General features: G+C 38.4%; 1 protein-coding gene across 2 annotated transcripts; it reads right to left on the bottom strand.

Annotated features, from left to right (window-relative positions):
- Positions 1 to 81: 81 nt before the first annotated feature.
- bap1 (BRCA1 associated deubiquitinase 1) lies at positions 82 to 18110 on the bottom strand. 2 transcript variants are annotated; one of them, XM_028448110.1, is made up of 17 exons: positions 17913 to 18110; positions 15460 to 15489; positions 15316 to 15370; positions 15033 to 15165; positions 9659 to 9778; positions 8306 to 8367; positions 8067 to 8209; positions 5680 to 5758; positions 5479 to 5602; positions 5209 to 5341; positions 4923 to 5107; positions 3894 to 4024; positions 2744 to 3207; positions 1602 to 1834; positions 1336 to 1428; positions 866 to 938; positions 82 to 752 (listed from the first exon to the last, which is right to left on the bottom strand). In XM_028448110.1, exons 1-17 carry the CDS (start codon positions 17947 to 17949, stop codon positions 619 to 621), a joined length of 2229 nt encoding a protein of 742 aa, XP_028303911.1. In that variant the 5' UTR covers positions 17950 to 18110; the 3' UTR covers positions 82 to 618. The 2 variants fall into 2 exon arrangements, with proteins under 2 accessions (XP_028303911.1, XP_028303912.1); XM_028448111.1 differs by having other exon boundaries at positions 1602 to 1831.
- Between the last annotated feature and the right edge of the window lie 1371 nt (positions 18111 to 19481).

The raw sequence follows: 19481 nt of genomic DNA, 5'->3' as shown, positions 1-19481 counted from the left end.
GTAATAATTTCAAGATAAATCTCTCCCCATAGTCGCTTCAACAATTTCTAATCACACAAGGAAATGAAATTGGCAACAGGATGACTGATCTCAGACTTTATTGTTAATGGACACAGGAACTGAATTCTGTGTATTGGCTATCCAATAAACGGATACATATGTACAAAGCACTCTAATTAAAATTCACTCGCAATTATTTCCTTTATTAGGGGAAAAATTAGAACTCAAGTGTGCTGGCTTTTGCAGGATCTCAAGAGTAAAGCAGCATAGCCACGTAAACTCAAATGAGCCTTTACTGTGACACTGACGCAATATACGATTACAAGTTAAGAACAATAGGAAAAGTTAGCATTTTATACAACATTGGTCATGGATGCACATTTGTATGGGAGGTATTTTAAATGAAACCACTTGGGTGCAACAAGCTTTTTATCTTTCTAACGGTTGTTGCTATAGACACAGGAGTGTTCTGCAATGAGTGTAAAATAGAAACGGAGCAACAACACATTTCTACTCTGCCACTAGTAAGGGAGTCTCAGGAGTGCAGCAGTTTTTGGGGGTTTTTTTTTCCCACCGGGCCTGTTGCATGTTGCTACCCGAGGTTCTGATTGTTTCCAACTACTGTCGTTTAGCTTTGTAAGGTCGAGATCGTTTCCTTCGATCGGGTTTTCTCTGCTTGTGCAATCGGCCGATGCTGACTCCTTGTCGACGCCGCACAGAAATGTTTTGCTCCACAAGGCTGGCCAGCATCCCTGCGGAAGAGACAGAGCAACATTGTTTTTTTTTAAGTGTGGAACATTCCAGGTTATGAATGTGGGATTTAAATCATCTTTAGTAAAGATGCAGCAAATGTGCTCCCATTTACCTTCTTGAGCCAGCATTGATATAAAGGTGCAGATAAACTCATCATAATTATGGGTCCTCCTTTGATCATCGATCTAGGAAGAAGAAAACATTTCTGATGTGATTTACAGGGTTCTGCCAGCCACGTTGCACTGAATGCACATTTTCCGGGCATTTCTAAATGTTTGCTATACCATTCTGACCTCTGATTTTCCCAGGCTCGTCTCAGCAGCGTGCAAACTAACTTACCTTAACTGATGCTGCCGATGTGCAGCACTTTCACACGCTTAACATCTTTGGGGTTTAATATATTTTAAACATTAAAATAAAACAGGCTATACTATATTTCCAAAACCGTTAAATTATTCCATGACTTTTCAAGACTGGAAAATCGTTTTTTCAAATTCCATAACTTTTCCACAAATGTCATGACTTTGGATTTAAAGCAAAGAAAATGACTTTAAAATGTTGCTTTTTTTCAGTAATATTAACCTTGTATTTCTTTCTCTTTTCAACCTCCTCCTTTAGATACACCTCGTAGTTTGCAATGTCAGCTTCCACACACTTTAGCAGAGCAAGCAGCTCCTAGAAGACAGAATGAGAGGAAAGTGTGTCATGGTTTTTCCTTCACATTATCATCTCTTGCATCATCTACAATTTTGTTACTTTTCAGATCAGTGGAAATATAACAAAGCCTCAAAGATGAACACAAATATCAGGTTGTACATGTTAAACCAGGGGGCTGGTTCTGGTCTTACTTTGGGTGAGTACTTGTCCCCGGGGGACTTGGTCTCTGCAGTACTTTCAACCGTGTGGAGCTTTTCCTTGTTCGGTTTCACCTCCACTTCATCTTTGTTCTCCTCTTCTTTCTTCACCTCCACAGATTCTCCTTCACCTCCCTCATTCACTTTTTTACTTTCATCTGCCTTCTCCTTCTCCTTCTTCTTCTCAGGGGTGCTTAGAGTTTTGGTAGCATCAGCAGCCAAATCTGCTGAGAAGGCAAAAAAAAAGAAATAAATACAAGATTCTGTCAAAAGGTAAAGAGAAAAGCCACCCAGCAGAGTTGGGGTCAATTACATTTTTCAGTTACAATTACCCATGTTCGATTACAATTCAATTACGGTGACCAGCATTTTTTCCATTTAGAATTGAATTACAAAAAATGTTCATCCTCAGAAAGTCAATTATATTCTCAATTACTAATGTTAAAAAATGAATCACAATTACTGAGCCTGAAATAAATAACCTTCCTCTAGTGTTAGATTTAAATCAGCTGTAAAATACAGTAAAAACCAATATGCATCATCTAATTTCTTTCCTATCTATTGGTTACTTTGTTAGTCGACCTAATCAATGACAACATAGGTTTTACTATTTCTGGTGTGGGCATCTGAGCCTTTTTTGTGTCAGTATTTTATTTTTCTAAATGGTTGAATGTGGGAAAGCTTGATATGAAACATAATTTAATAGTTAACTACATATGTGTACAACTGTACATACAACTGTAACATGGTTCCCCAGTTTTGCTTTAAATTATAATTGACAGTTTTTATAAAATGTTCAAGTCAATAACAGAATCAGAATGCTTTTACTGTCATTATACAATTGTATAACAAGAGTATTTGGCTTCACCTTAATGTGCACACAGCTAAAAAGAAAATAACAAAAAAGACGAATATAAAAAAGTAACTAATTAAGGTAAGATGGGCTATGTATGCTATGCAATTACAATTAAAAAGTCAATTATCTGAACTCAATTACATTTATAACTACGCCATGATTGTAATTAATTGTCTATTACGCAATTACAAATATAATTGACGCCAACCCTGCCACCCAGTATTAGACTTCTCAAATAGCCAAATAAAGACAGCATGTTAAGATGAGCGTGTGTACACACCACATACAGAGAGAGCCCGGATGACTCCATCCTCCTGTAAGTGCAGAAGAGCCACGCTGACAGAGGGGCCGAGTTCTCTGACCGCACGGTTATGTCTGGAGTCCAGTCTCAGCATCTCATCCTCCCCGAACAGCACCCGGGACAGGTGGGAGGCAACGGGACTGGATGGGCGTGTGGCAGCCTGGGAACGCGCTGGTGAGCGCAGCGGGGAGTTGAAGGCGCTGCCAATCTCAGACGCAGTGTCGGTGCTTTCGTTACTCGGTGTGGGGGAGGGCTGTGAGGCAGACGTGATGCAGATGCCCCCTGTGCGACCTTCGGTGCGGACCGACAGGGGTGTGTTGAGGGCGTCTTTTCTTTGAGCCTCCTTCTTGAGCTTCTCGGCCAAAACACCGAGCGCAATCTGGCTCTCCATTCCTGTCCCGACTCGGCCTGTTCGTGAGCGCAGACTCGCCCTTCGCCTCAGCCTGGAAAGTTTAAATCAAAACAAACTTTATTTGTATACTTTTCAAAGAACAAGAACAGACATTACATCCAAATGAACCACATTTCTACACCCAAACATAACTTAACTAAATTATTATTTTTGTGATTATCTTTTTATTTCCATTGAATATAATCCATATGTTCTTAGTCGTGCCATTTCTGATTAACACCCAGCCACTTTCTTGGGTTCAGGTTGGGGTTTTCTACCTATTAAGTTGTTATCCACATGGCACATTTGGCATGGCACTGTTTTAGAGTTCATAAATGTACTTAGAACCTGAGAATTATATGATTTTGAATTGAATTCATTGGTGTTATTTTAATTCTAAAATAATTGTATATTTTGACAAAAATTTTATTTTCATACAGACTTTGTAGAAAATAAATGAAGTTCAAAGTGTGCAAGATTTCATCTCTTCCTTTTTAAGTTTATACATGTTCACTGTATGCAAGGGAATTGCGGCAGGATTTATTACCAACAAGTAACTTTTACTTTGAGTACAATTTATTTGAGCTACTTTTTACTTGTACTTGAGTATTTTATGTATGACTTACTTGTACTTGAGTACAATTTCAATCAAGTAACAGTATTTCTACTTGAGTAGGATATATCAGTACGTTTTACACCTCTGCCGTTTACCACCATACACACAGTTACAATGCCTACCTTGTGGAAGTCCCTGAAGAACCAGCCACTTCCTCTTCATCTTCGTCATAGTCATCCTCATCTGAGTAGGGTGGCTGGGAGGCAGCAGCACCCCGAGATCGCCCGATCCCAGCTGCGAGATCTTCCTCCTCCTGTCAATCACAAAGGTGTAGTTAGAGGCATTCTGCAGCATAAAAACACACACTTTAAAGCAACCAATAAAACACAAAAGATCTGAAAAATATAAATAATAATAAAATGGAAAAGATTAAAAGATTTAATAAACAACAATCTAACTCTTTTTTTTTTCTATTAAAATGTCCCAGTGAATGTTTTAAAAAGAACACAGTAAACAAAGAGAGAACAGACTGTAAAGGTGTGAGGGATGTTGTGATAATGATCCTGGTATTAACATCAAGTCCAGTACTTGTGTACTTGTACTAATAAAAAAATGTTCCCATTCCAAACATGTAATTGTAGCTTCGACCATTTGTATTTTCCCTATTAATAAGGCTGTTAGTGTTAAAGTTTGCGCTAAAAAGCAATGGCATTAGCTTTGTGTAAACATTGTTTGTTTCAATTAAAGTTGGAACAAGATGAGCATTGTTGGCCATGTGGAAGTATTTAAAAGGAGAGTGAGAGTGACGGTGGTTTGAAACTGCAAGACTGAGAATCAACCCACAGACGGTGAAATAAGAGACTTACAGCTCTATATGAGCAGATGTTCACTGTAGTCGAACACATGGAAAAACCCCAGCTTGTTTTCTGATTTAAATAAGTTATAAGTAATTTTACTAGTGTGAATATGAATTGAAAAATTGTAAAAATGTATGATATAAAATAACACAAGTTATTCATTCATTTTTAATGGAGCTCAGACGTAGACCCCATATTAAAATCAGTGTTGCAGTAACTGCCAAGAAAAGTCAGATATCATTTCAGATATTTATCAATCAAAGATTGTGGAAAAGGACTATAGAAAGCATTAACAGCTTTTAATGAGAAAATTGATTTGTCAGATAGGAAAAAGTCGAGTTTTTTTCCTCCCACCTGCAATGGAGACTTAGCGTAGTTGTGGTTGTCGAGGAATGCTGGCAGGCGTTGAACTGCGGCATTTGGCCCTGTGCCCTGCTGAGCTCCTCCTGTGGGGGGCACTGCTGGTTTTCCCATGACTTTACTGTTTTTTGAAGGACTTGTGGCCTCCTTCGACTTAGCCCCAGACTCATCCACTGAGTCTAAAATGAGAATAATTGTGTTCTGAAGTACATACTTGTGATAACATTTGATCAAGCCTGAAGAATTAAGGCAGAAGAAAAGGTGAAGTGGGATAAATTACCTGGAGAAGCCTGATCAGTCCCTTTGGATGTTACCGGCTGCTGATCGGACTCTTTTTTACCATTTTCATCAGGAGATGAAGATTCTTGTTGCTTCTTTTCATTGGCCCCCTCCGTCTGACTGAGCCGGATCATCTGCAAATGTGACGACAAGATTCACAGATTCACACACAGGGCTGAGGAGAACCCCCTACCAGGAATGAATAAAGTGACCAGAGCAGGTCATCACAGTGAGTTATGGCTGCTGAATGAATCCCGGTTCCGTTGTTAACCTTTTGCAACCCCTCCAGAACAATCTGACGATTCTTCTTTAAAATGTCGAGTTTGGACTCGTACTTCATCCTGCGGTCAGGCACCACTGCCATCAGGTTGAAACGGATGTCGTGGTACGGCTCACTGAGAGACAGCAGAGTGGCAACATGAGGAGCAATCCCAGAGGGGTTTATGCCATCTGGTTCAGGACTCAGACTCACCCAGCTGTGGCCAGTCCTATCCGCTCCATAATAACCCGCCGAGCCTTATCCGTCCATTCCTCCTCCTCACCCCAGGGCCCTGAAATACATCGCCTCATATTCAATTTCTTTTCATCTCTTAATGCACAATTTAAAGTGAACGGCAGCACATGAATAACGTCAGAGTAGTTACAGGTAGTTCAGTTAATTTCGTAACTATGGCTGTGTCACAATGTGAGCAAAACACAAACAATATTGTTGCTTCTGTTGTCGAAGACAAAACATGGCAGGAACTAAAATAGATGGGGATCATCTGTAGTTATATTAAGATAGAAACAAACAGATAGCTGTAAAAAAAAATGCAGTGAGTAAACATGAACATGCTCTCGGTCTAATTCGTGCGACCTCCAAAACAACTACACAAAATAACTTCAAAAACACACAAATGAACAACAGAAATACAAAAAATACAGAAAATAACAACACAAATAGAAAAAAAATTCACTCCAAAAAGTTGCCCATTTCTGATCTAGAACAGGGGTCACCAACCTTTCTGAAACTGTGAACTACTTCATAGGTACCGAATAGTCCGATGGGCTACCAGTTAGAAAAGGTCTTCTTAAAAACTAAATGTTGATGGTTTTACTTTAAGTAGAGGGTAAGATAATAAGGAAGACTAGCAGTAACTTAAAAATGTGTAAGTTTCAACATGAAAAACTTCAGTTTTTGCATACATTTTTGTATTTCACTAGCTTCTAACAAATTACTTTTAACTAATCATATAACATGTAATTTGTAAAACCAGTATAGTGCCCATCGGAAGTATGTATTCATGTGGGAGCTTTAGTAGAGTAGTCAATTATGGCCAAATGAGTATGTGTTTGAAGGTTGGATGTACAAAAAGGTGTACATACTCTGTAGTGATATCAATGATTTATTTGCGGGTGCAAAGTAAAATAGCGTGTGCGATTTCCCTGGTTTAACTTTATGGGACATGTGCATGATGAATTGATAAAGTTTGTACCAATGCGGCGGTTTAGGTAGAATCTGAAAAGACATAAATTCGTACAAATAATAGTATTTATTTAGCATTTAACATTTATTAGTGCAGGGGTGATAATCGTGTGTGTGTGTTATTATGAATAGTGCTATTATGGTTAGTGCTGTTTATTGTAGGTGTTAGGGTGCTGTATCAGCTGTGTGTGTGTGTGTCTCGGAATTCTGCCGGAATTCGTGTGTGAGTAGGAGTGTAACGATACCTTGATATCAATATTTTTTCGTACGATCGATTATCGATATGCTCGCGCTGAGTATTGATTTTTTACATTTTATTATTAGTATTAGTATTCAGAAATGTTGCACTAAAATAGTGTCACTGTTCATAGGACACTTTTTCAATTTATTGTCTTTCAGAGATATAAAATAAAAATTGTATTATTTCACTTAATCTTTTTTTTTCTTGTTATGTCATAGATTATCGTAGACTGATTTTTGACCAATATATCGATAATCCGCCAGAATTGAAATTCCGGCTTTTACCTGGACCCTTCAACAACTTCCTATTACTACTATTTGAAACTTCCGAGCACTGTTCCGCATTAGGTTATATAGCACGTGGTAAAAATATCAGCGTTTGTAATGCCGTGTTGACGAAGAAATGTGCACGTTTCGCTTTGAGCACAGGCGCTGCGCAAGGAAGTGGACTCTGTGATCCGTGATTTAAAGAAAGTTTGGGATCACGGGAATAATTTTAAATAAGCATGAAATATTAATTTGAATAACTTTTAGCAGTACAAAAACATTTTAATATTGACCTTCTTTTTTTAAACCCAAACAAACTGCGAAAACAGTGACATCATGAACCAGTGAACCAGAAGTACCGCGCTCTATACCAAGAGGGAGCCGTAATCTTAAAATTAAAATGAACGTTTTGCAACACCAAATTACTCCAAAATAACAGATGCACACACCTGGGGTATGTGGAAGCCATTGAAAAAGTTTCAGGTCGAACAGACACTGCGTCAGGGAGAAATTCGCTCCACACGTGCGCACACACAGAACGTCCTTGATTTATTAGAGAGATGTATATTATATACAGTATAACATACCAGAACCCATACACCAGATCTGCAACACTTGAAACATTGGTCACAATGAAAACATTATCACATGCAGCAGTATTTAACTCTACTAGGGCTCTGACTACATCTCTCATCTGTAAATCAGATTTTAGATGGAGCTCATTGGTGACTACAGTCCCTGAGGGCACCTCACATGGTCTTTGCGGGCTACCTAGTGCCCGTGAGCAGTGTGTTGGTAACCCCTGATCTAGAACAACCAATCGATGTTGGTTCCTCGCATTAGATTTGGTTTGGTAAAATCATTAACATCAGCACACTGTGTCTGACCGTGGTCAATGGGGTAGGCCTTCAGTCCGTCGAGTTCGAAGAGGCGGTCTTTAATGGGCACGTAGCTCACAAAGTGAAAGGCCTCCATTGTCCGCACCGCACTGATGCCGTTCTGTTTCTCCGGCAGGTGCCTTGGCTCCGGTCTTCATAGAAACAGGCACAAAAAAAAAACACAGTTAAAGAGCTGAACTGGGCGCTTAAGCAAACTTTTCTACACAAAAAACTGAGGTGGAACTCACCTGGCATGGCTGTTATGTGCTCTGGCCAGCTCTGGGGCATTTCCTATTGCATAACCTTTACTCTGAAGATTACACAGAGTGAAAAGGACATGTGGGTAAACAATATACATGCACAAATAAGGAATTAGTACAGGTAGAGCTAGGCGATATATCGAGATTCAAGATATATCTAGTTTTCTATTTTGGGGATATAAAAAATTACAATATTGCCTATATCAATATAAATTTTTTTTTTATCCTCATAGGGGTGATGGATCACCTTTATTGTTGTGTTATTGTGTTTTAAAATACTTGTTTCAGGAATCGCTGCTTTCAGTACTACTCAGAACGGCGTGAAAGACACAGTATGATGAATTGCTGAAAGTGTCCTAACCCAGACGTTCCCCTAAACAAGCCACACTACAGAACTCACTCACACATGCTGTCCCTTAGAGGAGAAAAAGACTGAAGCGGCACATATTGTGCAGCCGCTTGCTCGTAAATGTGCATGTGTAGCATTTGGATCATCAAATTTAACCCAGAATTGTCTTTCTGGTCAGACTTCATTTGAAGTAAAATTATTGTTATTGTTATTATTATTATTATTATAAACACTACGCTCGCCACCATCTCACCAAAAACCTCAAGCCATTCATTTCTGTTTGTTTTTTCCACATTGGAATCCCGTAAGCACTTTGCCTTGTTATTCTTTCGTGTGAACATGAGAATGATGATTTGTTACAGAAATGTTCAATACATAAACAAGATAGTTCATTGCTTTTGGAAAAACCTGCATCTGTCTTTCTGATGTTAAAAAAAATGAAGAAAAATAAAATAAATGACATCAAACCTGAATCTATTTTTTAAAATGTTTGCTGCAGCCATTTGGTCTTGTCATTCAGTATTGTGGCTTGGGGTTGTTTGTGTTCAATAAAGTGCTATTGCTAAATAGAGAAAGAAATAAAGTCATACAAACTTCTATTGTATATGGCTATTTCTTAGTAATAACATGGAGATATGAGTTTTGGTGCTTATCGCCCAGCCCTCAGTACCAGTAAATGACATTCTATCCAGCTTAGTTGAATTTACGATGCTAACAATTCTAGAGCGCAGGCAGCTATTAGTGTATATGATCAATGGACAAATACCCAGTCCATCAGAGCCCTATCATACAGGGACTGAAAGACAGCGTCATACGCATGCCTCATGTTCAGGTTTTGAGCTTGTTGAAGAAAGCAGAAAAAGCAGAAAGAACGTGTCAGCACCAATGAGCAAGGATGGCTTTACACTTTTTCTTCTTTTACAGAGGAAAATACCAACTAAAGAAGAAAAAGGTTAGTAGTGTAGAGGGTGTAAGTGGAAAAAGAGACTTACTTCAGGGCTGAAGCCTTTGGTAAAAGCCTTTATACGACTCAGGGTTGTACCGAGCTGAACGCCGCCACAGTTCAGGAGCACGCTCAGCAACGCATGGGTGGCACAGGAATTTGGTATCAACTAGAGTAAAAACACCAAAATATGATTTATTTATTTTTGATGATGAATGCAAGGCATCTGCCAAGACTAAGGGGCTGATTTATGAAAGGTTTGCATCTGTAAAAATGTGTGACACCATTGTCACGCACGCTATCAGGAATACGTCTTTCAAGCACTCAACATAACACGCTCAATCCATTCAGCTAATCACAGTTAAAATTAAATATTATATTTAACATATGACAAAATATAATTATTTCAAATACATGAATATTTATTATTATTAATTAATTATTTTCAATTCCTTTTATGACTTTTTCCTTATCAAGCCATGGAGGTAATATTTTCACTTCATTTGTTGGTCTTACTTTAAAGCTACTTAATGGATTTTGACAAAGTTTTACACAAAAATAGACCTTACTTCATGGACGATTATGTATGCTGAAAGAAAAGTGCATGATCTTGGCTTAACTCCAGTTTGACTCAAATAAGGTTTTTTTAGGTTTCCTTCTTGGATAAATAAGCACCCTCTTTAAAGCTGTTCACTGTAATATTACTGAGCACACCAAAACAAACCTGAACAAATGCCCCCCATTCATGTTTCTAAAAGCCATTATTTGTAGTCAGCTAACATGCATATGCAAGATGGCTGACCGGGAGTGCAGAGTGACGGCTCCTCCATTATCTAATCAGCCACGTTTAAAACCTGTGGTTTATGAGAGTGTTGACGGCAAGCTTATAGTTGAGGATGAGTTTTTAAACTTTCTTGCGGTCAAAATAAGAACAATGAGCCAGGACGCTCTTGTTCTAATAGCTTCAAACACGTTTGACTTGAAATGGATTGAATCATCTAGACAGACGCTGTTTGAACTCTGTCCTGACAACAAAATAAAGATGTGTAGCATTTAAAGGTGATCAGAAAGACGTCAATAACATTAAAAGTTGCCTAAAGCTTCTGAATGAGTACAGAAAAAACATCCCTCGGTTCGTCTCCCACTATTTAGATGAGCTACTGCCTGTCACTTCGTTTTAACAGCATAAATGTGTCAAATTTGCTGAGTAACATGGAGCAGCTACAAAGTGAAATATCTGCCCTTAGACATGCAGTGAAACTACAAGCTGGTGTTAGCAAGGGGCTGCATGAAATCACGTCAACTACTGAGCACAGAGTTGCTGCCTTAGAGCACCATCTGAAAACCAAGACATGACGGAGTGCAACACAGGGTTACCCCCAGTGTCATCGCGCAAAGCAGTGAGGCCACACTCCCTGGAGCCTCTACTTTGGATCGAAAGACTGGTGGGGAGGATCTTGGCAGAGTTGCCGCAGCTTCTGTGGAGTGCCCAGTGGTGGGCTTGAACATTTGCTCTGATGCCGGTGTGGAAGCGTCAACCGTGAACGCAGGAGTGAGACCTGCTGGAGAGCCGCAAATCTCACCGAAATGAAGCAACTACAGCAAGGTCCAAGCCTACTGTTGGCACGGGTGTGCATGGAAATATCAAAGTGATTCGGACTAAATTGGTGAGTGTATTTGCCACTAAACTCACTCCTGATCTTGATGAAGAGACACTGTCAACTCATTTAAAGCATAGACTTGGCCGTGATGTAACTTGTCAGCGTATTGACACTGCAAGCAACAGGTACAGTTCATTCAAAGTATGCGCTGAATGCAATGATGTGATGGAGATGTATGACCCGGACCTCTGGCCTGAAGGCTCTGTTGTACGAAGATTTTATGAGTCACGGAAGACGGGAGCCCAGGGGGCTAGCACAGCTTTTCCACTTAAACCTGTGTCCATGGGTGCCACAACCGCGCTGATTTACGAACTGTGATATGCATGTTGTTTCCGACAACTGTCGTGGTCTGCATGTGGGTAACAGTGCTGGAGATAGAGCCCGAGGCAGAGTAGTGGACAACTTGCTCCAACAGTGTGACATATTGTGTCTCCAGGAAACATTTTTAAGCAAACAGCACCTGGGGAAACTTAACACTTTAAATGAAAATGTCCTTGGGGCTGGTGAATCGATAACTAATCTGACTATGGTTTTAATAAGAGATGAATGAGTGGCCATTTTGTGGCAGGAAAAAGCTGGATTGTGTGCTAAAAGTGATCAGGACAGAAGCCGACTGGTGTATTGCAGTACAATTAAATATTGGAAAGAAATAGTTTATTATTCTTAATGTATATAAACCCATTGAGTGCCAGCAAAATGAAGATATTTATTTAGAACGCCTTGCTTTTATTGAATCATTTATTCAGGAAAATAACTGTACAAATGTGTTTGTTGTTGGTGATATGAATGCCGACATCTCAGATAAACGTTCTCTGTTTGCTCATCACATGATGCATTTCAGTGAAGACAACAGTTGGTTACTGTCTAGTCAGCTGCTTTGACCTCCAACTAGTTACTCCTACATAAGTGAGGCTTGGCACACTATGCCTTGGCTTGACCACTGTATCAGTACTGCAGATGCCCATGCTATTTTACAGTCAGTGAGCCTACTGTAAGACATCTCTCGCAGATTATATACCATTCGTTATGACTCTTAATGTTGATAGTCTTCCTGAGCTGATTCATAAGGCCAATGTGGTCAGAAAAAAACTGGACTGTGCTAAGCTCACCAATGAGGAGCTATTGTTACATTATGAGAAAACAGGAGCTCTTGGGTGGCTTATTTCTACACATAGATGCTCTATTGTAAACTGTAAAAATATTTCTCATGGTAAATCCCTTTGCTCCTTGTATAATGGTATTATAGGATCTATTTATGAGGCCAGCAGAGCACACTTTACTGTTGATAAGAATACATATGACATCCAACCAGAATGGAATAAACATGTAGTTGTCCATCATACAGCAGCTAAGGAAGCCTTCAAAGCTTGGATTCAGGGAGGCCGTCCCAGGCAGGGGGCTAGGCTCATATATGCTGTAGGTTTTGTGTACAGAAATGAGCAGGTAATGAGAGCAGACTCAATGGCTGAAAAACTCCGCAGTAACAAGGTCACAGATTTCTGGAAGCAAGTGAGCGCATTAAATAAGGGAACAGTAGCTCCATGTACAGTAAAGGGAGTTTCTGGTTTGGATAATATAGCAGAGTTATGGAGAAAACACTACCAGGATTTATTCAACTGTGTTAAAGGGGAACCCTATGTAATGGGGGAAATTCTTTTAGTGATGTGGTGGGATTCACGGCAAGGGAGGTCTATCAAGCAACAGTGTTTCAGATCGGAACACTGCAGAGCATCTGAAGTTTGCTAGCCCAAGGGTTGCAGTACTTCTTGCTCTGTGCTTTACTGGGTTTTTGACTCATGGTCTGCTACCAGACTCTATATTGTCAGTTCTGTTAATCCCTGTCATTCAGGACAAAGCTGGAAAGATTGGGAGCCGAGACAATTACAGCCCTATTGCGCTTGCCAGTGTGGTATCGAAGGCATTAGAAAGGGTTCTTTTAGATCAAATCACTAAATACATTGGTACCACTGATAATCAGTTTGTATTGAAAGCCAAACATGGCACTGTTCTCTGCATCTATGTATTGAAAGAAACTGTTGAAGTTAACAGGAGAAAAAAATTATCTGTTCTTATAGGATTTATTGATGCCTCTAAGGTCTTTGACCGTGTAAACCATGAAAAGCTGTTTATGAAGTTAAGAAAAAAGGGGGTGCCGGATTATATTGTAAGAACTTTGGCTTTCTGGTTCACTAATCAGAGTATGCAAGTTAAGTGGGCTGATGCATTCTCTTCACCTTTTAGGCTGAGCAATGGTGTGCGACGGGGGGGGGAGCATGGATGAGTTATCACAACAACAGAATAGATGTAAAACTGGATGTGTGCTGGGTAACAAGATCATTAATCATCTCATGTATGCTGATTATTTGGTCATTCTTTCTCCCAGCAGTACAGGGTTTCAGCAGCTTTTAAATATTTGTTCTGAGTATGGGTTAAAATTTGATGTTAAATAAAATGACAAAAAGAGCACAGTTCTGATATGTAGAACTAAGAAGGATAAGGATCTTAAAGGTCCCATATCGCGCTATTTTTCACCCATCTCCATTTTGGTTCTAAGAACCCCAAAAACATAGTATTTGAGGTTTATTTTCCCAAACTCTGAAAAGTCACTTTCTGACTTGCTGATTTGACTCCTCCTCCCAGCACGGTGACATAGGGCCAGAGGACTGCCGCCCCTCCTCCCACCCACTCCGTAGACGAGCTCATGCTGCTTTATAAACACGAGACAGAGCATGGGGGCGGGGCGTTCATTGGTACATACATAGACTGTAGAAAATACATACATAGCACTGCGTGTCTGTTTACATGTCAATCACGGCAGAGAGCTTCCTGGAGGCGTGGCTTCTCCGCTCAGTGCTGCGTCAAATTGTCATCAAAGTGGGAACTCGTCATCAATTGAAGCGAAGTGTTTGTGTTTGTGTAAGAAAGGAGCAAATCACTCTCTAACTAACGATTGAGGGAATCAATGAAAAAAACCCTTTGGGCATGTGTATGAAGCCTAAATAGCACTTTTATGATGTTTTAAGCACAGAAAAGTTGATTTAGCTTAACATGGGCCCTTCAACTTCCTCATTCTTTACCTGTCAGAACAGAAACTCACTGTCAGTAGCAAAACAAAATATCTTGGACATCTCATCACTGATAAAATGTGTGATGATGATGATCTGTATAGACAATGGCGTATGCTGTATGCTCAAGCCAACATACAAGCAAGGAAATTTTCTATGTGCCCCGAAAATGTCAAAATTACTCTCTTGAGAGCTTTTTTGTACTCTCTTGTATACCGCCCCCTTGTGGATTAAATATAGAAAATCAAGCCTACAACGGCTCACTGTTGCTTACAATGATGCGATGAAGATCCTGCTGAAAAAACTTTGCTGCAAAAGTGCAAATAAGATGTTCTGTTTAGCAGAAGTTTCGACTTTTCAGGCTGTCATGAGAAATCTGTATATATCTATACACAGGCTAGAGGACTCTCAGAACACCATTATAATGCTGTTGACTAATCCCAGTCATCCTTGTGGAGCCACTGGTATGGGTGTCTTTTATAAATAGGGTGATATCTTACTTGTCTGTGATTGTTCTATTTCTGATTTTTATACTGTTTTAATCCTAGTTTTATGTATGTGTCATGATTTTTATGGACTCCTCCTAGTCTGCTAATAAAGATGATGATGATGATGATATGTTTGGCTGTACTACGAAACTTATTGTGACTAAATGTGCAACAAACCAATGAAGGAATGAGTTTTTATAAACACCAACCTGATGTGCAAAAAACATATCATTGACGATTTCCTCGTCTATGACAGAGGTCTCGTCCACCAAAGTGTTGACTTTTCTCCTGGACCGTCGTTCTTCGATCCATTTAAACAAGAAGATGAATCCATAAACTGGACTGAAAGAAAATAAGACACCGGACACGTTATTCATGCACGGGACGCTGTGGCAAGACTGGAAAGGTGAGGGATTTATTGTTCCCTCATAGTTTAGATAATAGCTTTCACTAAACAGGCTTCAACACCCTGACGGATATCAGCTCACGTACCTTTGACACTTGCTTTGAAGATCATAGATCTCCTCAACTTGAACACCTTTAACACCTACAAAGCACAGAGAAATCCCTTCAGAATATTGAATCAATATTCTGGAGGATTTTATTTATTTTACTTCATGTATGTCAGCGACTCACCGAAATCTTCCACCAGCAGAGTGAAGAGTCCTGAAATCAGAAAACATTATAGGTTCAAACGCTTGTAACACAGTATGAGTAAATGATTGGATTTGGAATGTTAAAGTTTCACAAAACTTAGAAAAAGCAGAGTATTGTTACAAGACAAATCTACGTGATGGTTCATGAAATATGATTTGAATTAATTAGTTACAAATGAGTTGCACAGCAGTGAGAAATTGTGGTTTGGTGCAATAATTTCCTGTTCAGTGTCTTTACGAGGAGCAACCACAATATGGTTTGTCTCCCAATTTACAATATTCATTTACAACATATTTTTCTCTTGAGCAAATCCTTGTTCTCTAATGTTTATTCAGGCATGAGAAAAATGTAATGCAGTGGGACTAATAAATGTCCTTTTTGTGTTAAATGTGATATAAATAAAGTTGACTTGAATTGACTAAATAATCAAAGCTCTTTATTGTCTGGACTTACAAATATGTAAATGGTTAATTCAAAATCCTCCAATACAGACATGAGCAACTAGCGACCTGGGGGCCATTTGTTGCCCTGAGTCCAATTCTGTGTGGCCCCCAAAGTAAACACACAAAACAACTCAAAAGACACAAATAATGTAAAAAAAAAAAAAACACACAATATAACAGAAAAACTTACAAAACAAAACATGCACAAATAGCAAAGCACACCTAACAGCAACAAACATACACAAAATGAATCCAGAAATATATATAACAAAAAATACACAAAATAACTGAAAAATAGAGGTGTACCGATCCGATATCGGATATCGGTCTGATATCAGCCATAAAATGAATATCGGATTTTATCACACTGCATCTAAAATCTCCGATATATATTATAATACAGTATATTTATGTTGAAGGTTAAAATGTACGTAACCAATTGGTTAATAATACATGGGTCAGTTTTTCTCATCCCTACTGTTGCTGACTATGTTCTCGTTTGAGTAACATCACCTGATCAAGCCTTTTCTAACATTCCACACTACAAATAAGAATAAAAGTATGTATGATTTGTGCCAATATCGCATCGGATCGATATCGGTATCGGCCAATATTCAAGGCTGCAATATTGGTATTGTATCGAAAGTGAAAAAGTTGTATCGGGACATCCCTACGGAAAAATAGCCAATATGACCACAAAAACTCACAAAATGACTCCAGAGACACAAAATAGAGCAAAAATGCTAAATGACAGCACTAATTAGGAGTGTGACGATATCTCGATGCGGCAATCTATCACAATATTTTTTCGCACAATCGATTATCAATATGCTTGCGCTAATTATCAATTTTTTTTATTATTTTATCTTTTCTGCTTTTTCACTAAAATGTGCAGGTAGGTCTTCACAGAAATTTTGTCACTGTTTGTTGAAAGAACCAATATATTGTTTACTGGAATATTGCACTATAATGGTGTCACTGGTAAGAAAGACCCTATTTTTTGTTTACAGAAAGCACTATTGGAGATAATTATTTGTTGACACTTATTTACAGAAATGTTGCACTAAAATAGTGTCACTGTTCATAGGACACAATGTATTGTCTTTCAGAGGTATAAAATAAAATTAAAAAATTATTTTTTTACTTAATCTTTTTTTTCTTGTTATGTCATACATTATCGTAGATTGATTTCTGACCAATATATCGATAATCGCAGCACCGTCATATCGCGAGGTAATCGTTATCGTGAGCTTTGTAGTGTGTATCGTATCGTGAGGAACCAGAGGTTCCCAACCCTAACATATATACATGAACGCCCAGAAACTCATGAGACGATCACAAAAAATGCAACAAATGACTCGAGAGAAAAAAAAAAATGACTTCAAAAATACAAAACGAGCATCGAATTATATATAATTGACTAGAAAACTCAAAAAACGACGACAAAAAAGAAACTTTTGTCATTTCCTCACATTAATTATTATTCTGAATGCTCACATCATTGTTAATTTAAAAATACGGCATTCCGACTTTAATAGGTAAAAGCAGGAAATGTTATAATTCTCCAGCGTTAGCGTTTCTTCAATAGAAATACATGTTAAACCCAGCACTCTCCTCAAACTAGACCTAAGACTTAGTATTTGATAAGACGTATATGGTATAGTTGTGGTGATGGTTAAAGTGCATAATGTTTTATAATAAATGGCATTAATAGTATCGTTCTCTTACAGTATATAGTTTGTGCTTTCTGTTCTTTGTCATTTCAAATAATAATTAAAAAAAAAAACAAGATTTAAAGACATTTTAAGAAGCTCAGATAACAATTTTTAATACAATTGTCACACCAAAATGCATTTCTCGTATTGTGCAAACTAAAGTATAGCAGGAAAAACATGTGATAGTGATTGTCAGACGCTGCTGCTGCTGTTGTTGGTGGGTGTGTTATGTATTAAGAGGCTCCGCTCGGCTAACAGTGAGCAAACATCTCACCTGGGTCACTCTCCAGCTCCAGCCAGCCTTTGTTCATGGTTGTATCTGAGCACCACCAGGGCCTATGAGCTTTTCCACTCCATGTTCCCAAACGTACAGAGAATTAAAAACCCTGCCGTCTCCATTCAGCAAATTCGGGTAAACAAAAGATAGAGTAGGGCGCCTGTGAACAACGTCACATCCGGCGATGGTGCGACGTTTAAAACAGTCCTACCTGCAACTTCCTTTGTCGGAGAGAAAAAGATTGAAAACATCAGTGAAAATGCGTGTTGCTATTTTTCTGGAATGTGACGGTAAACGGAAATAACTTCACAATCAAATATTGAATAGGTGATCTTATTCTTGAAGCACAAGAATCGATATTTTTCCTTAGTCAGACGGACTTTGACTTCCTTTTTTTAACTATTAGTTGTTTTTTGGATGTAGCAAATTACAAGTATGGACTTTTATCCACTTCTCTTTAATAATGTAACATTTGTTTTTAATAGTTATTTCCTTTTTTTCTGTTTTTCTATCATATTTATTGTTGAATTTAAATCCACTTATTGGATAACCATATAATGACATGGTTTTTGCTACCAGTAGTTTGTGTTTTCATCCTTTCAAATAATCTTGTTTTACTGAATCTATTGTTCTGTAAGAGAGTTGGACTTAAAAGTAATTGTCTCTCAGGATCTCACCGACGTGGTTTTTCCTCCAAGGACTCATTGCATATAGACTACAAATGCATTGTCCTTGACCCATAAACCAGGAAATATGAACCAAAGATCCAAGACCACTGGTGGTATCACATCAAATTTATATTTGTAATTAACAAGATAGTAAATTTACAGATGAAAAATGTCATTGGCTAAATGTGCTACATTCACTGGTAAGTTAATGAATGTACATTGCCCCTGTCAAATAAATAAACAAATCCAAAATAAAGGTATAACATCTACTTTGAGGACAGAGACATCATTTCAGACTGTTGTTATTCCAGAGATAATATGCTGGCATTTTTTGGACCCTGTCCCTTCTACAGAGCCTGGACACTGAACCAACTGATGTCTACCAATGAAGATTATCCCTTAATGGAAACATAATATGTGAATTAGTGCGTGTGAGCTTGAATCTTGCAAACACTTTATGGTCTATAGATAAGTCCATTGATTTTTTATTTATCTATTTTTTATTTTTATTTATTAAAATGTTCTTTCTTCTGAAGTGTTTAAAATCGCGTACAGATTCCAACTACAAATAAAGATCAATATACATTGGATAGGACACCAGTCTGTCTCAGGGGAACACATGGAACAGGCAACACCTTGATGATCTAATTTATCTAACATACTACATGGTGTTTTTGTTCCATGAGGAGAAGCTGTAATACCCATGCAATCATGAAAATGGAGAACATGCAATCTTCAGACAATATGGTTTCAGGAACTATCACCACCAAAGAATACAAGCCAAATCTATGTGAATGTAAGAATTTCCAGCAAACCAAGCAAAGAGATGGTTGATGGATGGATTGATGGTCAGAACTTACATATTTTTAATTACTGAGGTTGTCTTTTTATATAATTT

Source organism: Gouania willdenowi, chromosome 5 (assembly GCF_900634775.1).
Source record: "Gouania willdenowi chromosome 5, fGouWil2.1, whole genome shotgun sequence".
NCBI classification, from domain to species: Eukaryota; Metazoa; Chordata; class Actinopteri; order Blenniiformes; family Gobiesocidae; genus Gouania; species Gouania willdenowi.
The sequence above is the reverse complement of the archived record's forward strand: the minus strand, read 5'-3'. Positions and strand labels throughout refer to the sequence as shown.